Source organism: Miniopterus schreibersii, assembly GCF_964146895.1.
Source record: "Miniopterus schreibersii genome assembly, chromosome: 2".
Taxonomy (NCBI): Eukaryota; Metazoa; Chordata; class Mammalia; order Chiroptera; family Miniopteridae; genus Miniopterus; species Miniopterus schreibersii.
This window is the reverse complement of record NC_138102.1, coordinates 166,832,586-166,846,175: the sequence shown is the minus strand read 5'-3', so window position 1 is coordinate 166,846,175 and position 13,590 is coordinate 166,832,586. Positions and strand designations below refer to the sequence as shown.

General features: G+C 40.2%; 1 protein-coding gene and 2 pseudogenes across 3 annotated transcripts in view; all 3 read right to left on the bottom strand.

Annotated features, from left to right (window-relative positions):
* Positions 1–683: 683 nt before the first annotated feature.
* Positions 684–8,105, bottom strand: LOC308552609 (1-acylglycerol-3-phosphate O-acyltransferase ABHD5 pseudogene; annotated as a pseudogene). Its single transcript has 2 exons — positions 8,025–8,105; positions 684–1,610 (listed from the first exon to the last, which is right to left on the bottom strand). The product of its transcript is annotated as a 1-acylglycerol-3-phosphate O-acyltransferase ABHD5 pseudogene (transcript).
* Positions 8,106–8,672: 567 nt separating this feature from the next.
* Positions 8,673–13,590, bottom strand: part of LOC308552024 (alpha-2-macroglobulin-like) — a 39,333-nt gene continuing 34,415 nt past the window's right edge. The window contains exons 32-36 of the mRNA XM_081126993.1: positions 11,745–11,835; positions 10,649–10,717; positions 9,650–9,752; positions 9,154–9,195; positions 8,673–8,809 (exon numbers count right to left, since the gene is read on the bottom strand). Coding sequence (XP_080983119.1) covers positions 8,793–8,809; positions 9,154–9,195; positions 9,650–9,752; positions 10,649–10,717; positions 11,745–11,835 — 322 coding nt within the window. The 3' untranslated portion in view covers positions 8,673–8,792. The remainder of the gene's footprint in view (positions 8,810–9,153; positions 9,196–9,649; positions 9,753–10,648; positions 10,718–11,744; positions 11,836–13,590) is intronic.
* Positions 11,868–12,770, bottom strand: LOC308552037 (small ribosomal subunit protein uS8 pseudogene; annotated as a pseudogene). The gene has a single exon. The product of its transcript is annotated as a small ribosomal subunit protein uS8 pseudogene (transcript).

Genomic DNA, 13,590 nt, shown 5'->3' with positions numbered 1-13,590 from the left:
CGGTTGAGCGTCGACCTGGGATCCAGGCGATTGGGGTTCGATTCCCGGTCAGGGCACATGCCCAGGTTGTGGGCTCGGTCAACGACTCTCTCATCATTGATGTTTCTCTCTCTCTCTCTCCCTCCCCTTTCCTCTCTCTGAAATCAATAAAGATATTTTTTTTAAAAAAGTGAAGTATTCTGAAAATATGACATATCTTTACATAAAGGCACATTGAATTTTGATGCACTATATGTCAGTTATTAGACATGGTAAATACAAGTAGACAAAATAAAGTGCACCTTTACAGTATATAAAATATAAATTCAGAAATCACTTTTTAAAATAGGCAATATAGACTGAAACATAAAAGTATCCGACATAGCAAAGTTAGATAGAAATGAAAAAAATTTCAGTTGAAAAAATTACAGTTTTTCAGTACAGCAGAGAAACAAACCTTTTATTAAAGCTATTAGATTCGGAGACTCTTGTATATTTTGACTTTGTGTGGGAGAAAGGAAAGGCATTTTTCTAGGAGGCACTAACTGGTTTAAGTGTGCAAGCAGCTTCCTAGAGAAAACATGTGCAAAGTACGGTCAACAAGACTGCCTGGTTCTTCCATTGTCCTTATTCTTCACCATGGACGAATTATTGTTGAGGAACTGCACCACTCAGCAGGCTTTCCTCCATCATCTTCAGGGCTCTCAGACCACAGTGTCACAGATTTTTACCTGGTGGTTGAAGTCTTCGGGTTGATCCGCACACACATGATGCCCGGCCCCAAGGATGGCTATTGTCTTCATGTACGAATGTGGTCGGAATGACTGGGTGCCAGAATTGCTATCTATGCAGGACTGGGCACTGTAGATCACTGAGACTGGCATATCAGTGTCCATTTTGCCGATTTGCTTGAGAATTGGCCTTTTTGTCCACCCATAAGGAATAGACATGTTTTTTGAAGCTGTCTCACCAGAGTCTGTATATTATAGTGGTATATATATATTCTGTCACAGTATCATCTTCAAACTTTGAAGAATACTTCTCTTTGAAATCAAGCCTTAAATGCTGTGCTAGACTTAAACCAAAGGGTCCTGCGATCCTGAGGCCAGCTAAAGAGTTAAAGGGAGTCCATATCACTCCCAAGGCTCTGATCCAAACTGGAATTGGTTTGTCTTAATCAGTAAGGTTGGTGGCTCAGGGAAACCAACCCCAAGACTCCACTAAAATGAGATGACTAACCCTTGATGGGTACTTCAGTGAGTAAGCAGCAGCTAAGAACCCACCCAAGTTGTGTCCAAGCAAGATCACTTTCTCCAGTCCTAGGGCACATCTCCACTCTTCAATGGATTCCACAAACTGATTTTCTGCTTCTTCTGCATCATTGTCAAACATGGGTCTACTACTTTATCCAAAGCCCAACAGGTTAAAAACATAGATGGTTTATTGGTGCAAAGATCTCCAAAATTCAGTGCCCAGAGTCCAAGACCTCCTCCAAAACCATGGAGGACAAGTGGAGTCTTATTTGAAACATTGTGAGAGAACTTCAGTGTCCATATTTTATTTCCATTAGATATAGGAACAGCTGCTTTTCTATATATGCAGGGGACACCTTTCCCCAATGTCCTCAACCTCTGCGGCCATTGCCACCCTGGCTGCACAAGCGTCTAGCTCAGCCTCCTACCCGTTGACTAACCGGTATGCATTTTTTGATAGGACTAAGAGATAAGCGATGTGCTTTGTATCAGTCAGAATTCAATCAGAAAACAGATGCCACATTAGCGATTTTAAGGAAAAATTTAATATAAAGAAATGTGTTCTAATAAAAAATAATCAGTTACTAAAAGAGGTAAAAGAGAACTCAAAGTTATATGGAAGTTATACAGCGGTAGCAACTACAAAATGCAGCTATTATCTCTGTGGTAATCGAATTGGTCTGTCTTAATCAGCAAGGCTGGTAACCTTTTTCAATAATAAGGCAAAAATAGAGATTTGGAACCAGTCAGTTTTTAGATCTCCTTAAAAGAATTTTGACCAAAGCAAAATAATAATAATAATACATTGTGGAATTTACAACATGCAAAAGTAAAATATGTGCAAATAATAACTAAAGGCTGGGGAAAGGAAAATAGTAGTTTGAAAGATTCTTATACAGGCAGTGGTATAATATTATTTGGTGGTACACTACACTAAAGATACATATTCTAAATGCTAGAGAAACAGCTAAAATTAAGTAGTATAGCTAATAAGGTAATAGTAGAGATAAAATAAAATATTTTTAAAAACTCAATCCAAAATTCAAAAAAGAAAAAAGAGCATAGAAAAAATGAGAATAAGAAACAAATAGCAAAATGGTGGATTTAAACCAAACCCCATCAGTAATTACATTAAAAATAAATGGTCTAATTTGTATTATGAAGAACTCTTACAACTCAACAATAAAAAGACAAATAACTCAACTTTAAAATAGGCAAATAATTTTGAATAGACATTTGTCCAAAGAAGATATACAAATGGCCAATAAACCCATGAACATAATTAGACTTCAGAGAAATGAAAATCAAAACCACAGTGAGATACCACTTTGCATTCACTATAATGATTATAATTAAAAAAATAACAGACAATGACAAGTGTCAAAAAGAATGTGGAGAAATTAGAATCTTCATATATTACTGGTAGGGATGGATGTAAAATGGTGCAGGCAATTTGGGAAACAATTTGGCAGTTCCTCAAAATGTTAAAGAGTTGTCATAACCCAGCAAATTTACTCATATACCCAAAGGAATTGAAACATTTCCACATAAAAACCTGTACACAAATATTTATCCCAGTATTATTCATAATAGCCAAAAAGTGGAAACAATCAAAATGTTTATTAATTGACAAATAGATTAACAAAATGTGATATATCCATAAAATGAAATATTAGTTAGTACAGTGGTACCTCGGTTTTCGAATGTAATCCATTCCGGAAGACCATTTGAGAAAGAAAAAAAAAATCAGTTACTAAAAGGAGTAAAAGAGAACTCAAAGTTATATGGAAGTTATACAGGAGTAGCAACTACAAAATGCAGCTATTGTCTCTGTGGTAGGCAGTTGGACAGACAGGAGCAGAGCAAGGATGATGGGCCAGGTAAAGGTCACCAGGGTGGAAAGGTCAATTGTAGGGTGGGACTTCATCCCCAGGGTGACATTTCCTCCCCTAGCATGTCACCAGTCACGTTGTTTGGACTCCTGACATTTCCTCCCTAGAGGTAACATCTAGGCCTCAGCTGTATTTCAACTCCAGGCCCAGAAAAGCAGCAAAACCAGACAAGTGACCTCAGGACCAGCTGCACTGAATAATGACCCCCAGACCTGACGCCAACCAATTAATCAGTGGAGACCCTGGCCCTGAAAGGACACACCTGGAAAACTGTTGAGTATTATTGAGATCTTTCCCTGGGACCTTCCCTAAAATTTCCACCCTTAAAACTCTTAGGATGCAGGATCCAGTGTGCCCTCTCCCTATCCTTTCCCCTTCCCCCAGGTGCGTTACCATTACCTTCCTCACTCCCGAGCTCCAAGGGCCCTTCCTTTACCTCTATAACTTGTTTCCTAAACCCATTTCTTCTATGAATTATGTCTTCTACCTCTGTGATTTTGTAAAGAAATGTTCTCTTATACTTGGAGTCTTGGCTCTGAATTCTTTCCTAGCCAGAACTTAAATACTGAGATTGCTGAACCCAGGTCTGATCTGACCCCATAGACTAATACCTGGTGCCATTCCTGCTGCCTAAAACGTACTTTCCCAGCCACAGGGTAGATTCAAACCTCTGAAAAGAGGGTGTGGTTCTGCCACAGAAACATGCAGCCCACTGATGAGGTAACAAAAAAATTGCTGGAGGGTGTGGATTGAACTACCAGTGGGGAGTCTGTTTATGGTGGCTCTTTTGTCCTTTGGATATTTCTCTTATTTTTTGAGCAATTCTTTACTTTTAGGCACATAGGTGTTCCATATTTATCTTGTACTTTTCTTACCCTAGAATCAGTATTTCTCCAAGGGGAACTGGTTCCTTTTAGTAGAGAATGGTATCGAGAAACCAAGATCTGATTACCAGGTGTGCTTATTGCTGCTTGTGTGTCATTGCTTTAGTTCCTATCAGCAGAGTTAGGAAATCTATATATCTTTCTAAGAATGAGAAATCAGGCTTCCATTATGCTCAATATATTTATACATTTGTTCACATATAAGAAAACATAGGAAGTAGGTTTATAACTGATAAATCATACCATTGTGTAAAGCAAGCCTACTAACTAGAGTTCAGTATTTGTTTAAAGTTCTATTTTTTGTTGTTCTCTGATCTGTAATAGTTTCTCAATATTTCCTTATTTTTCATGACTCTGATATATATGAAGAGCCAGATATTAGTAGAATATCTCTCAATTTGAAGTTATATAATTTTAAAAAAATGTTTAGACTGAGGTTATGGGGCTTGGCAAAATACACTGTAGTGGTTAGGTGCCTTTTGCATGCCATGATATTGGAGGTGCATGATATCAACTAGACTTATCACTGATGGTTCACATGGTTAATCCTGTTTACATGGTTGAGGTTGTGTTTGCCAGGTATCTCTGCTGTAAAGTTACTGTTTTCTCCTACCCATACATTATTCTTTGAAAGTGAATTGCTAAGGCTTGCCAGCACTCAAGGGGAGGAGAAGTTGCACATCATGTGGAGCGAGTACCTGCATATATTATTTGGAATCTCCATAAGGAAGATTTATAACTTCTTCCCCACTTACTTATTCAATCATTTATTTAAATCAGCATGGATTCAGAGGAGTGATATCAACATGATGGCAGAGTAGGAATCCCAAGCCTCTGTCTCTCCACAGAGAACAATGATTAGACTGCTGTCCACTAATGAAAATAGTTCTGGGAGATCTGAGGAGTCCACTTAAGAAGCATCAGCAATGCAGTTGGCACAAAAAACTTGAGAATAACTCCATAAAAGGAGTAGGAAGAATATTTTCATTTTGCCAGCATCATCCCATTCTCCACGTATATACAGTTAACTAATTTCTGACAAAGGCATCAAGAATATATTGGGCTCCATATCATTGAATCTATTCTGTTCATCTGTTTATTAAGTTCTTTAGATTCTACATATAAGCGAGATCATGTGATGTTTTTCTCTGCCTGGCTTATTTCACTTAGCATAATTTTCTCCAGGTCCATCCATACTGTCCCAAAGGGTACGAGATTTTTCTTCTTTACAGCTGCGTAGTATTCCATGGTGTAAATGTCCCACAGCTTTCTGTTGAGAAATCAGCTGACAGTCATATGGGGGCTCCCTTGTAGGTAACTAATAGCTTTTCTCTTGCTGCTTTTAAGATTCTCTCTTTGTCTTTAACCTTTGGCATTTTCATTATGATGTGTCCCGCTGTGGGCCTCTTTGGGTTCCTCTTGTTTGGGACTCTCTGTGCTTCCTGGACTTGTAAGTCTATTTCTTTCCCCAGGTAGGGGAAGTTTTCTGTCATTATCTTTTCAAATAGGTTTTCAATTTCTTCCTCCCTCTTCTCCTTCCAGCACCTCCATGATGCAAATGTTGGTATACTTGAAGTTGTCCCAGAGGCTTCTTAAACTATCTCCACATATTTGGATTCCTTTTTCTTTTTGCTGTTCTGATTTTGCTGTTCTTTTCTCAGTTGTTTTTGTAATAACATGCTTGAGCATCCTTATGAACAAAATTCTGAACTCTGTATCTGTTAGCTTGCTTGGATCTATTTCATTTAGTTCCTCTTCTAGAGATTTCTTCTGTTCTTTCCTTTGTGACATGTTTCTTTGCCTCCACATTTTGGCTGCTTCCAGGTGTTTGTTTCTATGTATTAGGTAGAGCTGCTATGTCTCCTGGAATTGGTAGAGTGGCTTTGTGTAGTAGATGTCCTGTAGGGTCCAGTGGCTCGGCCTCCCAGTCACCTGAGCTGGGCCTTCTAGGTGCTCCCCTGTGTGGGCTGTGCCCACTGTCCTGTTGTAGTTGGGCTTTGGTTGCTGTTGGCGTCACTGGGAGGAATTGACCCCCAGGCCAATCAGCTGTGAGGACCAGTTGCAACTACAGTCAGAGAGCTGCTGTGCTGGAGACACCCCTGTGGAACAGGATTTACTTCAGTGGAGCTTTGGTGTTCACCAAGTGTGCCCCTTGAGTGTGTCACTCATGGAGGTGGTAGGGTTGTAATCCAGTGTGGTCGAGTCTGACCACCAGGTGCATTGTCTCTGGGGCTTCTGGGGAGGTGCAAAGTCAGCCTCTGCCAGTGCCTTGCGCAGGGCCACCCAGCATGAGCTACACAGCAAACTAGTTGGCTGCTACTTGTGCTGGGCTTGGAGGTGCCCAGGAGAGGCCAAGCTATGAGCCAATGCAGGCTGCCGCTAGGGCCTGGCCTGGGGCCCGCTGCTGCTTGTTTGGGAGATTTTAGGAAAGTCCTAAGCATGAGGCTCGAGAGGCCACTTGCACAGAAAAGCCCCTGGAAATGGCCTGGATGAGCTGCAGATGGGGAGGGGCGGGGCCTCCAGGAATCATGGGGCGGGGCCAAAGGTGGGAGTCAGGTGCTGGCGATTCAAATATGGCGCCTGCCTGCGGGCTATGTGTGGGGAGGACTCGCCAAGGGAGCAATGGCCTCCGCCAGCCCTTCTGCCTGGGAGGAAGCTGCCCTCCACCTCTCGCGTGGATCTCAGGCAGGTTAGTTCCTCCCCGAGTGTCCCAGGTCCTTTCAGGCTGCTGCCCGGCGCTGGGCTCAGAGGGAGCGTCCGAGTGAGTCCGTGCCGGGCCCTTTAAGAGGAGCTGCTGGGGCTCCCGCAGCCTCCGCGACCCTCAGGGACAGTCCCCGCTGGTTTCACAGCCCGGAGTTGTGGGGACATCTCTTCCCGGCCTGGAGCCCTGGGCTGGGGGCCTGCTGTGGGGCTGGGCCCCTTCCCTCCTCTGGGAAACCTCCACTGCCGAGATTCCCTCCCAGGTTTACCCCGCGGCACCGGGTGTGGGCCTGTGGCCAGGTCTGCGATTCAGGCCCCCCCCCCCCCCCCCCCCCCCCGCAGTCTCCGCCCCTCCTCCCGGTCTCGGTGCTTCTTCAGCTCCCTGGTTGTGGGGCTTCTGTGCAGCCGGATTTCAGGAGGCTCTGAGTGATGGTGGTTCTGTATTTTAGTTGTGATTTTGATGTGTTGCGGGAGGCGGCGGGTGCAGCTGTGACCTACGTGCCATCTTGTTTCCTCTCTGCTTTTTTTTTTTTAACTCTGCAGTGAGTTTGTCTAGGAGGGGAATCTCGTTTTATTCAATTTTGTATCATTGCATGGAATATAAGTGTCTTGGCAATATATATTCTTGGCCCAGGAGATACAACTAATGTTTTGCAACAAATATGCCTTTTAAGTACATTTGCAGTCATGATTTCCTTATGAACAAAGGAAAAGGGGGCTAGAACTAAGTGACAGAATTTATTGTAATCCCTTTAGCCCGTTTCCTTTAGCCATACTCCTAATTTCTGTTCCGTGCTCTGGACTGGTGCTTAGTTGACACTAATTACAATGTTTATTTGGCTCTGAAACATGTTTTTTCCTGGCCTTCTTGTCAGAAGTGGGTTGGAGAGGCAGCATGGTTTGAGGTTATGAGTGTGGACTTGGAAGCCAGATCTTCTTGGTATTGAATTCTGGTTTTGCCATCCACTGGCTGAGTAACTTTGTGCAAGTTACATCACTCTGTGCCTCAGTTTCCTCACTTGTTATAATAGAACTTGATTCATAGGGTTGACATATTAATACCTATGAGGTTTTTAGAGTACAATCTGTTACAAAAGTGACACCTTTTATCTTTTATTTTTTCTTAGCCTGGAGAAAGAGCTAAGGATGCTGGAACTTCAAAGTCCCTTAGAATTCTTAGCTTATACCATCGAGGATCCTGTGAAACTAAATCAAATGGAGACAAGGACCCCTAGGACTTCCTCAGAGATCTTCCTTCTATAAACTCCTGGAGATTCTGCCCCTCTATCCCTATAATAGATGGCTTCAATACTTACTGTATCTAAATACCTCCTCGAGTTTACATCTAGTCTTTGATCCTGGCTCAAAGTTCCAGAAAAAAGATGCTCCAGCGTCATACTTCTGTTTGGGCTTTGAGTGCTTTACATTCCTTCTTCTAAGAAAACTCTCTTCTACATATATCACCCCTTCAACATTTCAACCCATCATCCTTTATTGAATCTGAAACCCAAGGTTAACTGGCTGATTATTTATATTAGTCAATGATAACTGTGGTTCTAACTGAGAACACGTAACTCCCAATTCAGGTGACGCCCTAGTAAATTATGCTGTCTCCTGATGCAACCTATCCAGCTTTGTATTTCATTACTTCCCTTTAATGTGGAAAGCCTTTTCTAGTTAAATCAGCATTTTCTTATAAAATCCACTCTGACTTTTCCCTAGGCTATTTCCATAGCCAAACACATTTTACATTCTGTTAGTACATCATTTAATATTTTCTTCTTTTCCCTGCAGCACCTACATGAAACCTACTCAAACCAACATCACTACCATTTTTCATTTTCTGAAGTCTCTCAGGCCTTGATTACTATGAATTGTTTTTTCAGGATTTAATTACATGAATTTTATTTCATAGGGAAATGTAATAAATATTTATTGAATGACTGCAGATACCACGATAGAGATTGACTAGGACAAAAGGTTTATTCATTAAGGCTTTGGAGATACAAAAACTGTTTTCTTCCATGGACACCAGAGTTTGTGGAACAGGGACTCCAGCAAAGCCATTTTCATTGATGCAGTCTTCAAGTATTTCCTTGATCTATGATAGTGGAAAGAATAGAAAATTAAGATGAACTTGGCTTTCTAAGCGCTGACAATTCCTTCTCTTAGATCTGGGTAGTATAGTGCTCAAGGAAACCAATTAGTGGGAAACAAGATCCATTACTTATGATGATCCATCATCCATTATCGAATCAGCAATCCTAGGAACTATCTGAGGTTTGACATCAGTGGCCCTCTCCAAATAAGTGCAGTTTTCTATAAGAAGTTACACTATGAGCAATATGGTGTCTATGAAGAGAACAGCCAGAAGTTTATGGAGGAGATTTGAGGGACAAGACAAAGGGGTTCACACTGCACTTGGAAGACGTGTAAATTACTCACCTTTGCTGCAAGGAGCATTGTACTCAGCAATTGCAAACTCATCTGAATAAAAACAAAATCATTAGGTGAAGTGAGAGGGATACCAAACGCTTATGGGATATTGCGGGAAGAGTTGTATTGTGTCAGAAACATCAGCTTCACTCACTTCATGCATTGCTGGCTGCCTTATATTGTTAACTTTTCAAATACAGTATATTTCCCTTTACTCTGTACTCCCGAAGGACAGTTCAGTGTTGTAGTTATTTAAATCTAATATTGTTTTACAGTTGATTTAGCTGAAGAAAAGGGAACTAAATATCCTACAGGTGTTTTGTATTAGGTGGTATGTTTACACTATAATGTATATATAGAAGATAAAGAGAGGAGAATCAGACTTGGTAGAGACAAAACAAAGTGATAAGAGCTGTTAATGTAATGAATTGCCCTTACACATTTCTGAAATCTAATTTTCTGTGACCGGGAATTTAATTTCTGTGTGAAAGCTGTTCACACTCACCCGTCTCATAGTAATCGTAGACTTTCACTACGGCTGGTTTCAGATCTCTTACTGGGATATCTTGTAGAACAGTGAAGGACAAGCTCAGTGTCTGATTTGTCACCTAAAAAGCAAAGGAGAATTAAATGAGCTGCTTCTTTCTTCTTTGAATGAATTTAAGTATTCATTTGTTTTTGAGGGGAAAAAAAAACCTTAAAAAAAATCAACTAACAGGGTCCTTAAATTGTGCAGAAAGTCCCAGACTAGAAGAAAACCTCCCCAAATTGTTTCTTAAATAAATAAAATAATTTGTATATTCCCATCAATGCTAGTACATGGCTTTGTTCATAGGAGGTGAATGATATATGATTTTTATTGGTTGCATAGCTATATTTATTTTTGAATATCCAGAGATTTGGCACCATTTCATTTCTCTATCTTGTAAAAATACTTGTGTTGACTGAAAAAGGAATATAAAAGGTCAATCACTGTAACCTTGTTTAAGTTTCATAAATTTGTAAATTATAATATTCATCAATCTATATCTAAATTATCTATGCTACAACGCATAACTATAAAATTAGAGTGGTTTATTGGTGGATTGATCTTATTATTTTATGGCTCAAGTCCTTGCTGAGATTGACAGTATTTTCCTCTTTTATATTGTTGATGTGTTGTTGATATAATAATTGACTAATCCCAATGGTTACTTCCTTATATTACTCAATATCTTCAAAAATAACTTGAGGACATAATAAGCACATTCTGTGGAGAATTTCTTGCTTATGGAGTCCTAGAAGTATTCACATCCCAATACTATAATAAGCCACTTCTTTCTATAGTCCCAGGTAAAGTATAAATAAAGGAGGAAAGGAGAACATTTACTGGAATTGATGTTAGAATTCTCAAATATTTAGCATGGAGGTGATGTCTCCAAAATGCCTTCATTCACTTCCCATAAACCCCCTTTAGAAGGATTATTATCTATATTTTTTGAAACTAGAGTGGCAGGACTCTTACCTCATTCAGGTAAATCAAAACATGGTTGTTGCTGACTTCTGTTCTGCTCACGTTATCAGATTGTTCAAGCTGAAGAAAATGAAGACGTTACACATGTTAATAAATAGAAGAGAGCCCTTGGGAAACCCAGAGAAAAAAAACTTTTACTACCAAATTAAGCCCAAGGGTAACATGTCTTCCAATATTTTTTGGAAGTAAAGACAATACTGTGGTAAAATTAAAAATAAAAGATAATTGGGACATAAGGTTTCATATTAGTATGACACATGGCCTGTGTATAAAGTTGGTTTATCTGAAGAAAAGGGAACTAAATATTCTAAACATGGGAATTGCCCATATTTCAAGGTTTAATTCACACTCTATTCCTTAACAGAGGAGGTGTTTTTTTTTTTCTTTTTTCTTCTTTTGCTTGCTTGCTCTAACTTATAGCAATCTCATTTTGTCTGACCTTCTGTGATACTTATAGTTTATGTCAATCTGTCTTTTTCGTACTTTTTTCATTGGTTTATCTGTAGATGCTTTATTTTCAAGATTCTAAGCTACATGAAAGTAGGAACCTGCTGATATTCTTTTTCTAATAGTTGTGGCTCCCAGCAGTGTGTTATGCACATGGTGGGCACCAATACAAACATGCTAAATTATATTTCTGAGTTTGAAGAAAGCATGTCTTTCATAGAGGTTGATTTAATAGGATTATAATATTTATATTGCCTTAGTTTAGAGAAATATAAAACAGTAAATAAAATAAGGACTCCAGTAAATAAAATAAGGGCGTGGCTCAGCGATTGAGCATTGACCTAGGGTCCAGGAGATCGATCGTGGTTCGATTCCCGGTCAGGGCACATGCCTGGGTTGCAGGCTCGATCCCCAGTCGGGGCTGTGTAGGAGGCAGCCGCTCAATGACTCTCTCATCATTGATGTTTCTGTCTCTCTCCCTCTCCCTTCCTCTCTCTGAAATCAATAAAGATGTATTAAAAAAAAATTCAGTGTCTTAATTTCACTAGCTACATTTCAAGTGCTTAACAACCACATGTGGCTTATGGCTAATGTTTAGAAAAAAAATAAATAGGGATTCCCAGGCTCCTAATAAACCTACCATTTTCACTGTTGGTTTCAGGGGAATGAAGCCAGATACCATCTTCACATCAACAATTGCCATGTTGGAGGCAGGACGGTTCCCGGTGTAACTGAAGATACAAGTAAGAAAGGAACTGGGTTTTCTTTGTTATTAATAGTCTTTTTCCCCCTATTTCCACAGTAAGCACTCACAGCCCCTAAAAGGTACATGGGAGTCTTCCTAAGTATCCTACCCATGTGGTTCAGAAAACTGGCTCTGCATTAGATTCTTCAGGGAGCCTGTTAAAGCCAGAGACCAGGCCTACTCTAAACATGACGAATCAGAATTTCACATGTGTGGACTCTGAGGATGTACATTTTAAGAAAGCTCTACAAGTGATGCAAAGCTGGGCTTGAGATTTCTAATCTATGTCAGTTATTTGTTACACATACTTTGTCTCAACTTTTTTTCCTGAATAGTGTCTCCAAGCAAGTTAAAATATTCTTGGGTACAGATACATTTGCTTTTTGTCCACTGAGGCATTTTATTTGCATGTATGTATTATATCCCTAAAAAAAGAATCTCAGGATCTTCCCTCTTATGTATTTTCGTTTGGCTTCCTTATGGTCCATCATGCCCACTGAGGTTGTCAGTACAATGAAACCAAGCTGATGGGATGGAAGCAGGTTTTTCTGCCATATTCCTAGATCTTTGGGTTGTACATCAAATCCGGGGCTGATATCTCCACGCTTTAACCTTCCTGTGAGGTTCACAACAATTTTTCTAGCTCTGTGGTCATCAGTAATTTCAAATTTGCCAGTGTAACCATGCTGCATCATCACAGTTAGAAAGTGGACGATGGCTCTGGAGCAGGGCCTAATAAGAACCTAGCTTTTGCCTCTCTTTTCGGCATTGCTGATACTCTTGAGAGCATCAGCCAGGAAATTCACGTGCACCATTATGACGGCACAAAAGGATGGCAGAAAGAGTTAGATACATTTTTTGTAGGCCCTGCGGCTATTTGAGTATTATTGTGTGTATGTATACATATATGTATGTATGTATATATACACACACATATATATGTATGTATTTTTTTCTCAAACTGGAGAGGCACGACTTCCTTCTATTCATACTTTTCAAGAATTCCTCTTCTCACTTTTCCAGTCCCTGACTGCTTGAAGATTGACTGTCATCATGACTGACACAGTAACTATCCAGACCAGGAAGTTCATGACCAATAGACCACTTCTGTGAAAACAAATGGTCATTGACATCCTTCACCCTGGGAAGGCAGCAGCACCTAAGACAGAAACTCGGGAAAAACTAGCCAAAATGTGTACAAGCACAGCAGCTGTCACCTTTGCGTTTGGATTCAGAACCCACTTTGGTGGTGGCGAGACAACTGGCTTTGGCACGATTTCTGATTCCTTGGATTACACAAAGAACAATGAGCCCAGACATGGACTTGCAAGACATGGCCTGTACGAGAAGAGGAAGGCTTAAGAAAGCAGGGAAAGGAAGGCGGGAACGGGATGGAGCGGGTCAGGGGGCTGCAGAGGCCAGGGTCGGTGCCGGCAAAAGCGAGCTGAGCCCGGACACCAGGAGTCGAGATTCTTCAGTGACTTTATCTGTGGTGGCTGTGCAGGTTTTTCATGAGAGGATCAATAAACTAAGAACTTACAAAAATTAAAAAATAATTCCTCATCTCTATTCTGTATAAGGCAAGAATAATATAGGATTTCAATAGAAGAGAAGAAAATTAGGACGAATCATTACATTATAATGAATTAGAAATTCAGATCAGAGGCAAAGGGTAATGTTCTACCTTTAGTTATTATTGAGGGAAATTAATAACTTTTAAATAATGAAGTGTGACAATAAT